This window comes from Porites lutea, chromosome 8, assembly GCF_958299795.1.
Source record: "Porites lutea chromosome 8, jaPorLute2.1, whole genome shotgun sequence".
NCBI lineage: Eukaryota > Metazoa > Cnidaria > Anthozoa > Scleractinia > Poritidae > Porites > Porites lutea.
This window is the reverse complement of record NC_133208.1, coordinates 27601522-27620035: the sequence shown is the minus strand read 5'-3', so window position 1 is coordinate 27620035 and position 18514 is coordinate 27601522. Positions and strand designations below refer to the sequence as shown.

The window sequence follows — 18514 nt, the reverse complement described above, 5'->3', positions numbered from 1 at the left end:
GATATGAGGACTATGTGAGGAGGCCACTGAACGTGTGGCCTACAACACGTCACGGAAGTCACGTTCTGCTAATAACCGGAAGTGATGCGTATTGCAATGGGGAACAAAGGAACAAAGCTCCTGTTCGAGACCTCAACTTCCGGGACGTCACTAGCCTGCCCAGCAAGCGTTTTAGCGCGAGTTCGTCGAGAAAGTTGGGACAAGTGCAAAAAAGAGGAATGAAGTGTTCTCGCTCCAACTTTTTGCGCAATAACTCAATTGGAAACGCTTGCTACGCAGGCTAGGACGTCACTGATAAATGCCGGACCTTTTATTAACCTTTGTTCTGTTTAACCGGAAAAGCATCAACGAAGCTGAATTCTCTTTACATAACCTCCTATATGCAACACCAACACTGAGAGGATGAGAGCGACCTCGTTACCAGGGTTTCTCCAAAGTAATCAGAAACCATGGAAACCCTGTGCATGACAGAACGTTTCCGCCAGGTTTGCGTTATGATCTGAACTATATTCTCTTTTCCAAAAAACGACTTTATTTTTATCCATGTAATCCAACTTGAAAGAAAGGATATAATCAGGAAATGCATTCTTTTTAACGGGCCCTAAAATTGTTACAGTGTTAGCGACATATCAGACCAACTAACATCGATCAGGGAATGAAGGGGCAAAGCAACTGAACATATCCTGATATGTGTCAATGAGATTCAACTCAACATTCAAAGGGCTGTTGACAACTAATCTCGTCCCGCGATGGAGCTATAAATTATGGGTGTTGAATATCACGTGACATTTGACTAAAGACTATTTTTCGCCATTCCTTTATTAAATTTAGTGAGCTTGATTGGCTACAGGTTTACAGATAATCGATGATAAAACTTAGCTTCTGTACTTCTGGTACTCGTCTGTATTCATATGTATCCGTTGGTTACCCGTATGTACCTATCCGTATGTACGTGTAAGTCAGTGGAATGTTACTAGAGTTCTCGTGTGTCAGTTTTTGCTTAACTAGCCTGTTCCAGGCGTTCAGATTGTGGGTCCGGACAGCGCGAAGAGAGGGATGAGAGAAAGAGGGGGAAGGGGGGGGGGGGGGTAGGGAGTGAAGGCAAAGGAACCACCTCTCCCTCTCCCTCCCCTCTCCCTCTCTTTTCCTTTCCCTCTCCGTAAATTTTTCCCCAGTCTGACTTCGCGCCACACTCCACTCTCTGAACCCCTGGAACAGGCTAGTGTATAACTCGTATGTTGGATGGCGTTTCACTCATTATCCAAGAAGACCTCACTTCCACCCGGAGCTACGAAGGCATTTAGGGTAACCGGAGAAACTACTGCATCCCGGGGGCGTAAGGCAATATGAACTGAATCTACTCTTTTTACAACACAAATCATGTTCGTAGCAGCCTCTATGCCAGCAGCAGTCGCCGCAATACCACTTCCAACAAGAGCATCCGGGACCACACATTCCACGACAGTTATTCGCCGTCGGTCTTGAGCAGCGCTTGTCACGGTCATTTTGGTCAGGCTCAGCTCTGAGTTCATCCGGAATCTCTACATCTGCGGCCTTGAGGAGGTTCAGGCACAGGCCATGGAAAGGCTCAAGGATCTTCAGGCGCGTCGTGTTGTCCGCCAACGCGGATGACACTCGCTCTAGCAGCCGCAATTCTGGCATACGGTGAAGCTCCCGAAGGGCTGCTTGATAGACGCTTTCCGGAGATTCGTATTCATCGTCAACTTGTATGTCATTGGAAAAGGCTCGCAAAGCTTCTGGCGTGCGTGGAACGTCATCTGGTACGTAAATCATCGAAGCGCCACGACTGAGAGACACAAGTTCATAGAGAAATAAGTAAAGCAGGGTCTTGAAGGGGAGGGGAGAGGGGGGGGGGAGGGGGGGGTATCCTGATCCAGCATTCCCGTTTTTTTCTCTAATCTCTAACGCTATACAGTTGAATCCCGATAACTCGAACCCTCGCTAACTCGAACCTCGCGCTAACTCGAACCAAAAACGATTTTCCCCGGATTTCCTTCATACTTTTACCGTAATTTTACCCTCGGTAACTCGAATCCTCGATAACTCGAACCTCCCGCTAACTCGAACCATGGTTTGAGCGCTTAAACAGTCGGGAAAAAACCGTGTAATGGCGTCCGAAACATTGAATTTTGAAGTCCTATTGACGAGTTGTAGACATATAGTTTACTAGTGGAGGCTGATGTTTGTCACAAATCTAACGTGAACAGCTTTACTTCTCAAAACAGTAAAACGCATGCTCTATTTAGAGTTATTTAGGCTATGTTTCGTTAGCACATGTTACGTTGTGATTTTTACCTAAAAGCATCTTTCAATTTTCACTTAACATTTCTGCAATAAGATGTGATTAAAATGTTCACTGTACAGTAAAAACTGTTTGTTACCTTACTTCCGGCTATTTTCTTCGAGCTCCCGATAACTCAACTCCCGATAACTCGAACCTTTTTCGATTTCCCTTAAAGGTTCGAGTTAACGGGAGTCGACTGTAGTTTGTTTTCATAGCAGGCACCATCGAAAAGCAAACGGATGCTTCGCACAGCACTAAAATTTTCTTGGAGCGACCACATCACAAATGGAGGGCGGACTGTCTGGGGCACCCAACGAGAATGTAGTTCAAAACCACTTAAACATAGCATTGTTAAACGTACTTCAGTATTTAAACGGCAGATATAGGTATATTTTTATCCCCTAAAAATGTTTCATCTGTTCGGATTTCCTAGCTGAAAGTCTAGTGATCCGAAAATTATAGGGATGAAAACCTAGCTCCCGAAAATTCTAGGTGACCTTTTTAGGGTAATAATCTGTTAAAAATGGGCAATTATACCATTTATTAGATGTTCGAAAATCCTAAGAGAGGCAGCAAGCAAGAAATTTTACAACAATGTTCCGAAAATTCCAGATCTCAAATCGCCTTCCGAACAGATATTTTCCAAAAATTGACGTTGGGTGCCCGTGGATTGTCTATTACGCCTTTCTAGGGATGGGTTGTTACTCGAGTCTGAAGTCTGTGGATGGTGGGAGCACGTTAAATAAAAGTTACTGAGTGAGGTTACTTTCCCAGCTACTTACTTGTTAAACTGCTCAAGCTGAAAGGATGTACAAAGTGGTTTTAACTTCTGAATCCTTGTGGACAAAATGCTATGCGGAAACTTTTCGGCAGAATACTATCACATCCGGTTTTGAAAGATTTTTGAAGGCGAGGCAAAATTTTGTACTAATATTTCTAGATCTCAGATTTTGGCAGGTGGGCTAAAACTCTAAAAGAATTTTGAACCGCATGATTATATACAACTTGCTACTTATAGGAAATATTTACCCGGTAATAAAAGCCTTATCTAAGACTTGATAGAGGAACATTTCTGGTCCAAGCTCTTGGTAGTAGACAATTCCTTCCCCCGAGGACTTCTGTATCTTTATGGAGCCTTTCTTCACATCAAAGCAAACTGCCAAGGTCTGATTGTGCTTGTAGCAGCCTCTTACCTCGTCCTCGGAGGAAGTCTTTAATTGAAGAGCTTCCTCGTCCGCTGTAGAATACGACAAGAAAAGTGCAAAGATGAAAGTGATGAATATGGTTGGGTGATTCATCTCCACAGGTCTCGAACTGCGTTTCACAAAGTTGTATGTGTTCACTACGGAGAGTTGAGATTTATGTGCACACCGAACAGGAAATATTGGGATTTTGTTAAGCTTTTGGTAACGACTGTCAGATTATAATCACTAATTGTCTTTTTTTTGGTTCATTTACTGTATTTACTTTCCTTATGTTAATTCCAATGATCTGACTTCTAATATCGTTAACTGTTGATACTGCTGCAGTTTCGTAAACTCGATGCTGAAACAAAAAAATATAATAATGATAATAATAAATAACCAAAAAAATTAATAACAATTTGCCGCTCGTATTTGCTCCCTTTACGTCGTTTAAAATTAAATTTACACAGCGAAAATCGAGAAAAATCACATCCACCTGGAATCACTCGGGCAAATCTTATTGAATAGTTTCTCAGGACTGAATTTTAATCATTGCCTAAGTAGAATTTTCAAAGGGAAAAATTTTATCCTTTTGTTGAACTTGTTCAATATCCAAGGTAGCCCTGTTTCTATGAACATTTTAAAACAGATTCCATATCAGATAATATAAATCTCTTGTTTACAATCAAGAAAAATGTTATGTTAAAAGTCGATGAAAATAAATAAGTTTTCATAAGATGTTCATAAAAGTTCCCGTGAAACGTGCTGCACACACAGGATGAGCTAAGCATTTTTGACTTTTTGGTTATCTTTTATCTTTTGTTTAACTTCCTGTGTATTTAAGAAACTAATTACTCAAACCTTATTGTGAAATCAAAACACTTCATACACTAAATTATGATCTAATCACACCAATTCAAAGATATTTTAAATTCCAAAATTCCGTGTTTGCCAAATTGAACGAAGGGAAGCGATACGCAAAAACACATGCACTCAAAAATGTATGCTACACACCCAACATAAATTCTGAAAACACTGAGTAAGAGCTACACAGTTAAGTTGAGGTAAATTTTAGTCAAGACGCGACGATTTGGTGCTGAATAACTTCCTGTTTTCTGGACAATGACAGAACGTCACCAGAAAGACGCATAAGCCAGTATAAAGTTTCGTGGCCTTCTTTCTTTGGAATTGTTTAAAAATCATACGCTCGTCGAAAAGCTTAATAAAGCCTCGCTGGTCTATGATACAAATTAGTTTATGCTTTTTTTAAATTTCAAGTTAGAAATTACAAAAATGTAAAATCATCGAAAACGAACCCGTTAATACGTTAAATCAAGAGAGGAAAAAGCTTTATCCTCTTATGAATAAATAAATCTATCAATTAATCTCTTCTAAACAATCAGCTGCCCATTTTGAGGAATATCAAGAAGCAGGAATAAATGTGAAGTACACAAATCCTCGTACGGTAAATTCTAAAATTTTTAAACTGTCGTTATAAGTTCTTATAATAAATCTTTCCCTGACGCATTTAAGAGAATTAAATGGATACTTGAGTCTTGCTTAAGGAAATATTTCATGACGGTTTTGAAAATTTCGAAATTACAGAGATTTGTATGGAAAACCATGCAGGGGTGACTGGATGGCAAAAGTTGTTTTTCTCATACAAATGCTTCCTACTATCGGCGGCCGTTGCAATCGCTACTTTTGAGATACACGGCTGAAAATTCTAAGGGTAACTAATTTTAATATGCTCTTTGAGCTTGGTTTAACAAAATTGAACTGTTTTCGTGTTTACCGAATGTTGATCTCGTGATCAAGTCACGCAAAGAGCCTATTCAACCTTTCCTGAGCGATTTGTGAACAATTTAAGCCAAAAAAGGCCCAACAAAAGCCTATTCCATTTCTTGGGTCCAAATCAGCCCCGGTAATTGGACTGTTTTGGGCCTGATTAGGGGAGCCACATTAAGCCCCTAAAAATAGGACTGTATTCTACTCACCAAAACGACGGCTAAAGCGGATCTTTCTGATGTACAGCGTGAATAAAGGCACTAAGGAATAACTTAAGCAAAGAATTGACCAAAAAACACTGCAGCAATATCCTCGTGACAGAGCCCCTTTAAAACAACTATTTAATTCGATGACACTACGAAAATTCCGTACGGAAACTACCAACGCGAAGTGAATTGGCAAGGATTAAAGACAGGAGGTCTGACAAGGTGAGGCTGACCCGCCATTAGTATATACTCTATGATATAAAGTCTCTCTTCCAAAGATATCGTTAATATTATCGGTAAATTCCCAGAAAGGCGCCCACATCGATAATAGCGTGAGGTGTTGTAGTGATTTGGAGGAATATCGACCACGACGGGATATGAAGTGTTTCATCATTTTATTAAATAACTCTACTTTCAAAATACCTCATTCAACGTTAACGTGTCTATGTTTAATTGCAAATTTAGTACAAAATGTTAAATCTTGTAATAAAAACAAATCTTACTAAATAAGTACGTACTGATAATTTTTTGAAAGATTATGATGTGTTAATGTCATTTCACGTTAAGCAGCCACAAATTTATTTTTTTTTTAGGACTTAAACATTCCAAAAAAAAAGAGAGAGAGACGATCATGCTAGTATGATAAATGTCCCAGTAGGTAAATTACTGATCAAAACAGCAGTAACACATGGTGTTACGCCGCAAAATGTAACAATTGACGCAAAATGTAACATTAACGCGAAATGTAACATTAACCTGAAAAGTAACAACTTTTGACGCAAAATGTAACAACTTTTTAACGCCAAATGTAACAACTTTTTGACGCACAATGAAACAATATTTTTAACGCGAAATGTAACAAGCAAAATGTAACACCTTTGAAATAACTGAGAGACTTGGACATGAGCCTTGTAGATAAAGTGTAAATCATTTGTTGTCTGGTGGTTACAAAAACAGTTTATTTATAAAGTTTTCTTATAATGTCAAATAAACTTACAAAACGTTTTTCGATAATAATAACTAAATTCTGAAACAGTCGAACGAATTGTTGATTAGTATATCTTTCTGTACATGTGTGTGACGCTGAAAAGAAAGTTGGCAATACAACATCCAGGACGTATTACATGGGTTAGGATGGTACATTTTTAGGGAGTTGAGCCCGTATGAAATCGAGGCGAGTATCTATTACTGATCATTCCTTTCACACTTTCATCGAGTGAAGACGCTTTCTGTTTTTATCCGACGCTGTCTGTTTTTACCCTCCTTCCCCCCTTTTCCCTAAAAGGAAAGTGTCGCGGAGGAGTCATCCGACTGCGTGAGATAATCAACAGTGTTAAATGGGCGTTGGCATAGTTAAGTTTTAAGGCAGCAGGACTGGGATGGTATGAAATTACTCACATTTACTGGAAGTCCGGTAAGAAATGAGAAATTTCATATCTATCTTATTGACTACGTTCAAAATTTTCTTTTGAAAGATTACCTTTCTTAACTTTTACTTTTAACTTGCATTTCAATTGCTGATTGGTGCGTGTTTCCTGCGGTGTTATTGTTCACATTTCTAGTCATATTCTTTTCACATAGCTTGGGATATTTTCCATACGTTATGTTTAATAAGTTAGCGTTGTTGTTATTGTCCATACTGCTATTCCAAGGTTATACATGACTTGTAACTTTATCACCTGTTTTACTACCTTTTGTAAGTTTATTTGACATTATAAGAAAACTTTATAAATAAACTGTTTTTGTAACCACCAGACAATTTACACTTTATCTACAAGGCTCATGTCCAAGTCTCTCAGTTATTTCAAGGCTGTAACATTTTGCTTGTTACATTTCGCGTTAAAAATATTGTTTCATTTTGCGTCAAAAAGTTGTTACATTTCGCGTTAAGAAGTTGTTACATTTTGCGTCAAAAGTTGTTACATTTCAGGTTAATGTTACATTTCGCGTCAAAAGTTGTTACATTTCGCGTTAATGTTACATTTTGCGTCAATTGTTACATTTTGCGGCGTAACACATGGTGATAAATGTCCCAGTATGTAAATTGCTGATCAAGACAGCAATAACACATGAAAACCAATTTGCAACTGAATGTATTCAAGCACTTCTTGTATCGTATCAGAAATTCACCGAGGTACTCTGTATTTAATGAACATTTGGAAAAAGTGAAGCCATATAAACAATATAAATGATTGCAAATACTACATTCCTTTCGCGGATGGATTACCAGGTACTGGCTCGAACTAGCCACGAAGAATGAATTACTGAATTTTCATAGTTTGCCCTTTGTATCTCTATCCGCCGCTAGCTATCCAAGAGCCTTTCACGCTGGTCAACAGCAGCTTCTTGGGACAAACGGCCCCGCGAGGCGGAGTGGTCGGTTACAAGTGTTACCTGGGAAAGAGAAAAATGAGAAATGCGATAAACAATGTTTGTATTTTTAGTGGAGAGCTGGAACTAGCTCGCAGCCGAGGCTAATGTGGAAAATTTCGCTGCATTAAAGACGTTTGCAAGAGAAAAAGACTGCTACCTATGGATAACTGAATTCCCTACTCGGGTTCAAACACAATGAACCTGACTACACTTCAAAAGGCGTTAAAATACGTGTCTTTTCTGTGTAGCGCCAGGGAGACCTTTGCCGACCAATACCGACAGCGGTTCAAGGTCATACGAAACACTTTAGAACCATGGTTACAAAAAGAAATTCTTCACTTGATGATTTGTTACTCCACAGAAAAATTGATTTGCATGTAATCATCAGCATTTAGACAAACCTTGTTAAAAACTCCGCGACCATAGTATTCTGCGACAACAGAAAATCCATCTCGCGCTCTTTCAAGCTGCAAATTAAGCCACAATTAATTGATACCAACATCCTACGGTACAACATCCAACAAAACATGGTGATTATTGAGATGCTGTTTGTTCAAACGATGATCAGAAAATGTCCCACTAATTCCCTACGAAAATGGCTTCTAAATCCAAGTCAGACCTCGCTGCGAGAATTGTTGCGTCCTCTAAATATCGCGTTACATCACACGACCGTCAAGAAAAAAAATTCGACGTCTGCTTCAGATCCGTGTCTTAAAACTGTGGATTGGTTGAAATCTCTCGACCTATGAAAAGTGAAAAGCAAAAATAATAGCGACTTGGTCGCGTGCGCTTTCCCGCGCTTGGCGCCGGTACAAGTCAGAGTTCCTTCAAGTTCTGATTGTTGTACTGAATTCTCGACGACCGTTTTAATTGGTCAAACAATACGTCGTTTCTGAGTTAACCCAAGCCTCTGCTTCAAAGCGAGGTTAAGTGCGTAACCATCGATATGAAAATGACTTTTTTTTTATTCTCATGCAAATAAAACTTGTTTTGCATGAAGCCTTGTGTTGAAAGTGGGAGTTTTTGGAACTCTGAAATGGTTTGTTGAGAAAATGCTAGCATGTTCCAAGCGTTCAGATAGTAGAGCGCAGGATAAAAATTCACGAAGAAAAAAAAAAAAACGAGGGGAGACTAGAGGGGGAAAGGGGGAGCCCCTCCCCCCGTTTTCGCGGTTTACAACTTAACTCGCTCCCCACTTACCGCCGCGCTCTACCATCTGAACGTCTGGAACCGGCTAAGAAAACGCTCGAGACACCACTTCACCATTGGATTGGCATTAAGATGTGGCTGAGAGACCTCCACGAGTTGTAACGACATGAGTCTACGATGACTCGACATTGATAAGAAGCGAAACGACTCTAAAACAAAACGACTGTTTTTGGTTACCTGATGGTGAAATTGCTCGTGAATATCTTTAGCCTGCTCTTGTTGTCGTATAATATCAAGTACTTTCCTGTCAAGTGAACAACAAAGGTCAATATGGAAGAAGACTCGACGAATACGTTTAAAAACAAACAAAGAAAAAACATTTGTGGAAGCTTGGCCGTGAAACAAACTAGTCTAAACTGCCGGCAGACTTGTAGCCTGCGAGCAAGCTCTCCAATTGGGGGAGTCGCAAGAAGTCACGCGAGAGCCGTACGCGAAAGGAGCATAATTGGAGACCTTGCTCGCAGGCTAGCAGACTTGGAGAGTAGGACTCAAATCACGCGACAAAGCTTCTTGTAAGCGCCGAAGTTATGTAGTGTGCAGCATCAAAGCTGGCCGACTGAAAGTCACGAACCACACACTACCAAAAGATGACAAAACGGATTCTTCCTGAGCATGTGTCAAATGCTCATACTGCTGACTACAAGGTAACGCAGGAACTTGTATATTGGAGTACGTTTAGTAAAGTTGTCTTGCACTGCACCACGAGTTACAATCCTCCTAGACGTGAGACGCAAATGATCTTCACCTGTATAATGGCTTTTAAGCTATACCAATTATACAAAAGGTTCCTTTTCACACATTTATTTTTTATCTACGAAATCTGAATCTACGATTACCACTCCACTGGACTAGTCGAGTTACTTAACCTGGTTTAATAATGGCTTAAATAGGGATTTACCATTCCCCTGGACTAATCTAAATCTAGTCTTACAGCAAAGAGCCCAAAAGTGTGACCTCCTTTAATTAACTCACATACTTTCATACAGATATTATCTAATCAGAAGTCGAGGACAGTTTCCAGCTGGCTTCTGATTGGATTAAATCTGTACGAAACAATGTGAATAAATTAAAAGCGGTCACACTTTTGGCCTCCTTGCTGTCAATATTGTATGAACATAGATAACCATTTCACTTGGCTAGTTCAAATAGTTAACCAGGTTTAAATATCCATGGGAATGAGGATCGATGGGCTGACTCCCAGAATTAAAAATTTTTAAAGTACCTGTTTTCAGGAGCGCATATTGGACATTCGTTATCTGATTCAGCATATCCTTCAAAGCAGCTGGCAAAATAAAAAAGTCAGATATTAATATTCTGAAGGCACAGTGTAGAGACGCACGCCGGTGCTTATGGCATTCGTTTTTGTGGACGACCTTCAGAAAAGGCAAAACCTAGAAAGCTATCTTTGCAGGCTTGATCGCACTTTCTTCAGTTAACCACACTGCTGCGGGGAAAATGTCATCACTTTAAAAATGGCTAAGCTTTTGGCCCGTCAATTTCGAGATCTCAAGTTCAATGCGCTAAGACGACTGTTTTCGCACACATGTGTCCCAAGGCCCAACACCTTAACATTTTATACACCATTTTTGAAAGAGGAGAAAAGCTGTTCCAAAGATTAATTAAACATGCGGGTAGTCTGGGGAGCACTCAAGAAGCTGGAGTTGTACTCGGCGAACTCTTACGCTTCTCTCGTGCTTTCTAAACTTCCCGTGTGCATCAATAACTCGATATACGCACGCTGAGCATGAATAAGTTCTTAAATAAAGCCCGTTGTACTTACATTTGGTGGAATGAATGCTGGCAAAGGAAATGCACTGCTGGCAAATCCAAAGGTCGGGAACACACACTGCATTTTGCACCTTGAAATATCTTTGCGCTGAAAACGATAAATGACCTGATTGAGAAAAACATCCCACCCACTACTAGGGGTGTGTCTCAAAAAAATCATTAATTTTTGTTCTGTCCAGGTTCGTGAATCACAACACTTAAAAAGGATTTTTCAACTCTTGTTCTACAAATACAAGAACGAGAAGGGTGTAACTTTGGAATTTCAAGTCGGTTATATCCCTATCCATCCGAAGCGTTCCTATCCTCTCACACAGAGTGATGTTGCCTCATTTTACAAGTGGAACTAGGCAAAAAAAAATCGATCTTGACTAGGTTTGGACTGTAATAAAAAACGTTAATGGTGTTCATCAGACTATGGTAATGATACTAAATAGATCAACTTATCAACGGAGAGCGAAAAATGTCCAAAAGAACAAGTTCGTAGTTGAAATCTGCCTACTACACAGAGGCTTACTAAAATGTTTTGATAAAGTCAACTCTATCTAGGACAGATACCTTTGCAACAGACACTACGTGTACGTGTCAGTGAGATGTCCACCTTAAAGATAGTCGACTAAAAGTAGTAAAGAAAGGCGTGGACAAACTCTAGGTGTCCGTTTTAGTCTAAGTGAGGTGTCAGTCTTGTAGAGGTTTCCGTTAAGAGAGAAATGACTGTATCCGCTGCATAAAGCGACTACAGAGGCAGGCAGACACACAGACGCTTTATTTCAACACGGAATTTCAACCCAGAAGCCTAAAGATCCACATTTCTCGTTTGCACCCACTTTTATAGCGGATTGTCCTTACAACAAACAAGAAAGTGCGTTGGAGCCGCTGTGGCGGAGAGAGAGAGAGGCGGAGACAATGTGGTCTGCACGTAAACAAATGACGCCCACCCGCACGAGCAGAAATTTAATCCTCCAAAAAGTACCAATGACGCCGCAAGGAGCCCATGACCAAACGATGTTTTCGTTAAGTGTAGTAAAGTAGCCCTACCTTGTCTTCAGTTCTTTAATTTCTTTTCGCATTTTGTCGGTTTCCTCCCGATATTGCCGTATATAACGCTCGTCCTGAAACGCAAATTGGGTGGACTGTTGTTGTACTTCATATGTACGCGAGTATAAATGACTGAAACGTCTTGGGTGAAGTGGGATTCACAAAGACACGCATTTCATCAAAAATAACGTCTACGGTTTTGAAGCAGAAGCAGTGAGCTCTTTATATTTGAAAACTTTCAAGAAAGTGCGTGGTTGAAAAAAAAAGCACTTTATTTGAGTGTCAATGTATTTAGCAGCAAAGCACTGATTGGGGACACTATATTGTACGTCTCCAACTGGAGACGAGACCGCCATTTTACGTGATCATCCGAGCCACGCGAGGGTCAGTAGCCATTTGCAGGGCAAAGGCAGTGCCTTCATTTCTAAGTTATTTTAAGACCCTGAGTTTTGGTCTGGCCCCGGGAATCGAACCCGCGACCTCCCGCTCTGCAGTCAAGCGCTGTACCGACCGAGCTAATCTTGCCTTTAGTATTTAGTGAAACTAAAAGTGCTACATCGATGTGAAGGGTGAATGGGGAGGGGGAAGAGGAGGTCCCGAGGAGTGGCTACCATTCTGAAGAAATCATTTCGTTCAATTCAGGTAAAAAACACTAAATGTTTACTTACACTGGCAATAATCTCATCTTCTAGTTGCAAACGATGAATAATGTAATCCTAAAAATAGAAAATGCTGTCTTCTCAAACTGACTGGTACAAAAGAAAACAAATCTCTGTCAAAAAAACAAGCAGCATCGGTGACAAAAAATAAGCGTTTGTTACCTTGACAACAGCTAACGTCGCCGTAGAATTGTGAGCTAGATTTTGAAGCACAAGAAGTGGCGACATAAGATTTCCACGATCGATGTTTGACTTGTCGTTAAGGAAATATCACTTGTATTGCACCAGTCGGTCCTTTTTCGTTTAAACTATAGCGACTTTCATGTTAAAATATAAGTGATACATTCTTGATATTGCCAAAAGCAAAGACAATTACTTTAAAGTCAAAAGAAATGCTCGGATATTTTTTGTTGACTGACCCAAGTAACTACGTAGATTGCTTTCACCTATGAGTGACTGGAGTGAAGCGAAATCATATTACAGTGCTTTGTGATTGGCCATAAAATTTGGAGCCACTTTCTTGAGCTCTTAGGAGTGAAAACAAACCCAGCTTTGGTTCGTTCAAGAGCGATTTACTGCATCTGGCACAGCTAAATGCACCTGTAAGGAGTTCTGTTTGGCGCAGTGGATATTTTCACACAGTTGTGATTGCCTTAAAGGTGATGTTACACGAGATGATTCGCGACGACGATTTTTAGCGCAACACACCGTTGCAACATTGTTGCCACATTATTTCGAATAGTTACAACATTGTTCCAACATTGCAACGCTGTGTTGCGCTAAAAATCGTCGTTTTCAATTTTCTCGCGGCTCCCAGCTCCTTCTAGCGCCTAGTTATTTGAATAGTCTATTAGTCAAAAATTCAGAAATTCATAATCGAGCCACTAGACATTCACACATAAATCTAGTGTGCCCTAAGTATAAACGAAAAACAGAAGGAGGTCGTACTTTCACCATTAGGACTATAAAGGACTGGAATTGCATGAATGCCAATATAAGAAATAATGGCTCGCTAGGAAGTTTTAAGCATAACGTTTTTAAATCTTTTCTAGCTAAACAAAAGGCTGCGATGCTCCTTAGACTGTAATTGTATATACGTTTTATGTTGTTTTTATCTATCTTAGTCATAATGTCTTTTTAGAAATTACTTATTATATTTTATCCTAAATTATCTTTGAAAATAGTATATTTTAAAGTTTTTAGTTGTAGAATCTATATTTGTAATTGTTTTGAGGGCCACAGAGTCATCAGTGTCTTAGGACAACTGTTAAGTGTTTTACCCTCTTGAAATAAAGCCTATTATTATTATTATTTATTTATTTTCGCGCACTCCCCAAATCAACCGCCGGCCTGCTACGCAGAATAATAAGACCCGCACTTAGTTCGGGGCGATCACGTTTATCACCATCTTTTATGCATCGCCTAGTTTACTTAAAGAACGCGTGACTAAAAGAACGTTATAAAAGGATATGAGATAACACCTCCATTATCTGGGACTTGCAATCTGTTTCCCGACGGGCAAAATATGAGAGAGCCTGCACCCACAAACTTGTGTCTAAAGTGCTGTAAAAAAAGGCAATATGGTATTAATATTTTATAAACATTCTGAGGGTAAAGTTACCCGCATCGTACTTTGCATTGTCAGAGTAAGAGCAGTGGTCTTATTTTAGAATAAGAAAAAATATTTTAGGGAATTTGTTGTGATAAGCCTGAGAAACCTTATTATGTGATAAAGGCTACTAAGAGTGGTAAAAAAAAAAACAACTAAAAAACCAACTCGTTATTTTTGCAGCTTGATATCCCGTATTTTTGAGGGTGTTTTACGAGTATTATCTTTTTGTAAACTGAGCTGAAAACTAGGCCACCGTAAAAAGATTTTGAAGAGTATCGCTCGAATCTTGCGCATGCGCGATACAGGCTGTGTGCATAAAAAAGGTAAAAAAGGGTAAAGTCGCACACGAGCCAAAGGCCAGCACGGCCGGAGCTTATCATGTTCCGGTTTCTGTAGCATGAAGCTGCCTAGGAGTATTGCTACTCCCGCCTGGAAGGGATGCTAGCCCATCGCAGGGTTACCCCCCCACCAGTATGTCGCAGGTACCCATTTATACACCTGGGCCGAGTTGTTGAAAGCTGGGTTAAGATAACCCAGGGTTAGTGCGGGATTTGAATTCAGATTCGAAAGCGTAGAAAGCATTTCAGTTTTAATTCTTTTTGTCTACAAGTTGATGACTGGAAGCTCTAACAATAGCACAGAAAATTACTCGAGAACATGCTTTTGAACACAAGAAATAGAAACCCGGGTTAAGCGCTAATCGGCCTTCGAACAACTGGGCCCTGGGTGAAGAGAGACAAAGTGGAGTAAAGTTCCTAGTCTAAGAAAACAAAGGGAAGGGCGAGGCTTGAACCTCAGACCTCCTGATCCAGAGTTCGAGGTCTTAACCGCTCGGTCATAACTTTCAATATTTTATAGTATCGGGTACGGTTTAAAAAACACAGATTAACGGGGATTCACCACATGACCCAGCCGAAAAAAGTTGCCAAGCGTTTTCTAAGTTATGCACTTACCCATACTTCTTGCACGTGTCGATCACGTGACCGTACTCGTTCTGTTCCATGTGGTAATGAAGTATTTGTTGGTAACTGTAGTATTGGTTTATGAGAAAAAATCAAATCAAAAGTACAACCATTAAAAGGAAGCTCTTGGTGGGTTAGCATTAACACATGCACAAAACATAATTAATGTTATTTATAAAGAACACATAAGTCAGCCCTCTTAAATTGTAAGGCAAGTGCAGTCATATAACATCAAACAAGTGCCACAGGACACCTATCCACTACTCACAGTTTGGCTTTTTCATACAGGTATAAAATTCCAGCTTTGAAGTGGTGCATCTGTGCCAACACAAGGGCGTGGTCGATGTCGTAGCGTGCCTAAATGGAGGGGACGGAACGTAAATTTGGATCGCCTGAGCTCGACAATCGATGTTATTTACTTTAGAGCATGATACGTTTTGGGTTCTCCAAGTTTAAATAGCCTTCATCATTGTACTTGAAGTCAGTTTTTTCCAGTTATCTGCAACTGATGAGTCCAAATCGAAGGAAACAGCTGTCTGTTCAGTTGGGTTATTCTGTTGTGCTGTCTTCTTTCTATATCAGTACATTTTCTGGCTTCCTACAGAGCCTAAATACACAAGTAGCACTCTTGTTCGCGGCTTTTTTTTACGTACTTAACTATTTATTAACACACCTCCAAATTTGTCAGTAAATCAAGGGCTTTGCGTTCATGTTCAACTTGTGCCTGCAACAAAAACCACCAGGTATAATTCTAAGACGATTTGGTGGCCATTAACTTAATTAACAAAATTTGCAAAGGACCTTAGGCATCTATTACGTGACACCAAGTTGATCCTTGTGTGACAAAAGGTCACGTTACCTCTATATCCTTCTGACGTGCTGCGTCGTTAAGGTACAGTTCAAGAAGAGTATTGTACACAAGGTTGGTTGATGAGTGTGGTTGCACCTAACGATATAAAGCATATTGAGGAAGTTAGCCACTGATCTACAACCATAAAGCTGACACGAAGTCACCTCTCGAACAAGCCTGCATGTCTCATAGTTTTCTGTTTTTTGTTTTTTTGTTTGCTTTTCTTTGTTTTCGCTTGTTCGCAAAATGTTCACAAAATATCTACGATGAAATAAACCGCGGACACAGGATAACCAAGCGGATCAATTTAGTTTTCTGGGAAACTGCCCACCTATCCCTCCCCTAAGCCAACATTTTGCCCTAAGTGAGAAGTAAGTGATAAGGTTGGCTTAGGGGAGGGGTAGGTGGGCAGTTTCCCTGAAGTCTAAATTGACCCGAAAAAAGACCCTCTGGCATCCAGGATAATGTTCACTTGGAATTGAGTATGCCTTTCTGAAACGTTCCTTCCTAAAACGTTAATTTTTGACTTCTCTACAAAGCAGAATTGAACAACTCCGTGATTTTTAATTGTAACGTTACATGTTCCACAATGACTACAAGTGCGCTTGCGATTTTCAGCGCACACTGGCGGCTCATCAAACCGCGCCCGCGGCAGCGTCTTCATCGCGGATATTATTTAGCTTTGTCAGTCACGTCCCTGACACATTCTCGCTATTTACTCTTCTAGGGATCTTCTGCCGTTCTCCTTCTGGTGCTTTTCAGTACGAGAAAAAGCAGGACACTGAACAGGACGAAGAAGCGAAAGAAACGTTACCTGCACCATGTGCTCAAGAAATTCAATCAGCTTAGCCTTCTGATGTACGAAAATGTGGATGAACTCTTCGGCGCGTGCCTTGCGGATTTTCCTCTCTGCACTCGGGACTGGATCTAAAAAGCAAATAGTGTTGGCCTTATTTTTTGTGTTCTCATCAGTTATCACTTTCATATAATTAATAATCATTGATTATAAAAAAAAGTTATAATCCAACAGAAAGAATGATAGCTAGGGCGGTGTTTATCACGTTTAAGAGAGGAGTTGCGCACTAATTGCCCCTGAACTTGAATTAATTTTTTGCTAAAAGTCGTCCTTATCTGTTCAAGGCCCAGTCAGCGTTTTGCTACTTTTTTCTCGCGTGTGTTTCCCCTAAATCATCAGCACTTCACGCCAAACCCAGTTACGGAGCATTTCATACAACTCAGGTGATACAAGTCACGCAACAACTGAATACTTTGCATGTAATTACTGACACAAAACAAGTGTTGTGGGACAAAAAAAGCAATGCCTGATTTTGTCACGCAACACCCAAAACACTGAGGTCTCGGGGGCTAGGAAATGAACGCTTACCTAATGCAGCTGTCATGGATTGAAATACACCAGTACTAACAGGGGTAACTGAACCGGAAACTGCACCTAAAAATCATCGGCAGCTGTAAGTTCACCATGTAAAAAAAATGATTTGTCTAAATGAAGTTAGGGAACGTTTACGTAGCCTGAGAAAACAGCCCACATTTCGGGACACCACGACTGATTCCCCTGCGAAATGACGTCTGAGAAACGACTGCAAGATTTCCATACTGATGACGTGTCACTAGCCAGGTCTGAGTAGTGCTTCTGATTGGTTGAAGCAAATTTCCCTCAGGCCACGAACAATCAGAAGCATAATAAGCATAATACCCAGATCTGGGTAGTGATACGTCATCAGTACAGTCTAAGCTCTCCTTACCGACACCTCTATAATACGGACACCTCTCTATTAGGGATAGTTCGTTTGGTCCCAGAAATGCCAAAAATCATACATTCCCTACCTCTATGATACGGACACCTCTGTAAAGCGGACACTTGGTTCTGTCCCTTTGGTGCCCGTATTCAAGAGGTTTGACTGCTGGAATTTCTGCACTCATTCCTCAGACGTCATTTCGCGGGGAAACCAGTCATTGCGTCGCGAAATGTCGGCTGTTTTCCCAGGCTCGAGATTACGAAGAGTTAGGCTATGAAAATAGATGGGAAGAGCAGCATTGAAACTGATGATAATATTGAACACTGAATGTGCCAGAGCACAGTGCTTGGCGCAAGGTCGACGTCGTTGTGCAAACTTCAATTAAAACAAAATGTTCTGAGTTTCACTTACGTTCCTGCAGGCGCTGGGGTCTGTAATCTGTACAAAGGACTTTTAATAGCTTCGTTGCTTCATCTGGGACAGCATTCACGAGGCTCTTACCATACTTTTTCATATTGTCTTCGGCCTGGAAAGTAAAACATACCGGTTCACATTACAACTTGTTGGTTCAAGTGCCAGGGACTGGGTACCAGACGTGGAGGGGCGGGGGGCGGGGGGTGGACCAACCAGAGGTAGACCAAGCTCGAAATTTGAGCATCGGCATTGTTGCGTTTGAATAAAAAAGCAAACGATTGTTTCTGCCGTAGACCTGCAAATGGGTGAAAGGATTAAAATAAAGATCGGCTAACCCAACTTAACCTGTGTGTTCCTTCTCATTCTGTGTGG

The 18514-nt window shown here is 40.5% G+C and overlaps 2 protein-coding genes across 3 annotated transcripts in view; both read right to left on the bottom strand.

The window, feature by feature from the left end:
- The window catches only part of LOC140946119 (vacuolar protein sorting-associated protein 11 homolog), a 90237-nt gene that overhangs the window by 53633 nt on the left and 18090 nt on the right, over nt 1–18514 (bottom strand). Inside the window, exons 23-38 of one of the 2 annotated variants that reach the window (XM_073395196.1) lie at nt 18140–18254; nt 17356–17421; nt 16786–16898; nt 15981–16067; nt 15795–15845; nt 15390–15478; nt 15113–15187; nt 14019–14110; nt 12710–12795; nt 12557–12604; nt 11889–11962; nt 10846–10941; nt 10288–10347; nt 9243–9309; nt 8258–8323; nt 7715–7877 (exon numbers count right to left, since the gene is read on the bottom strand). In XM_073395196.1, the coding sequence (XP_073251297.1) occupies nt 7788–7877; nt 8258–8323; nt 9243–9309; nt 10288–10347; nt 10846–10941; nt 11889–11962; nt 12557–12604; nt 12710–12795; nt 14019–14110; nt 15113–15187; nt 15390–15478; nt 15795–15845; nt 15981–16067; nt 16786–16898; nt 17356–17421; nt 18140–18254 (1275 nt within the window). In that variant the 3' untranslated portion in view covers nt 7715–7787. The remainder of the gene's footprint in view (nt 1–7714; nt 7878–8257; nt 8324–9242; nt 9310–10287; nt 10348–10845; nt 10942–11888; nt 11963–12556; nt 12605–12709; nt 12796–14018; nt 14111–15112; nt 15188–15389; nt 15479–15794; nt 15846–15980; nt 16068–16785; nt 16899–17355; nt 17422–18139; nt 18255–18514) is intronic. The other variant, XM_073395197.1, reaches the window with a different exon arrangement.
- LOC140946142 (uncharacterized) lies at nt 802–3656 on the bottom strand. The gene is made up of 2 exons (XM_073395225.1): nt 3335–3656; nt 802–1807 (listed from the first exon to the last, which is right to left on the bottom strand). The coding sequence occupies exons 1-2, from the start codon at nt 3601–3603 to the stop codon at nt 1273–1275; spliced, it is 804 nt and encodes a 267-aa protein (XP_073251326.1). The 5' UTR covers nt 3604–3656; the 3' UTR covers nt 802–1272.

Excerpts from the sequence above, each read along its gene's own strand:
- LOC140946142 (XM_073395225.1), bottom strand. The coding sequence starts at position 3,603 with ATGAATCACCCAACCATATTCATCACTTTCATCTTTGCACTTTTCTTG. Across the intron at positions 1,808-3,334 it reads GATAAGGCTTTTATTACCGG|TCGTGGCGCTTCGATGATTT; the intron begins GTAAATATTTCC and ends TGTGTCTCTCAG.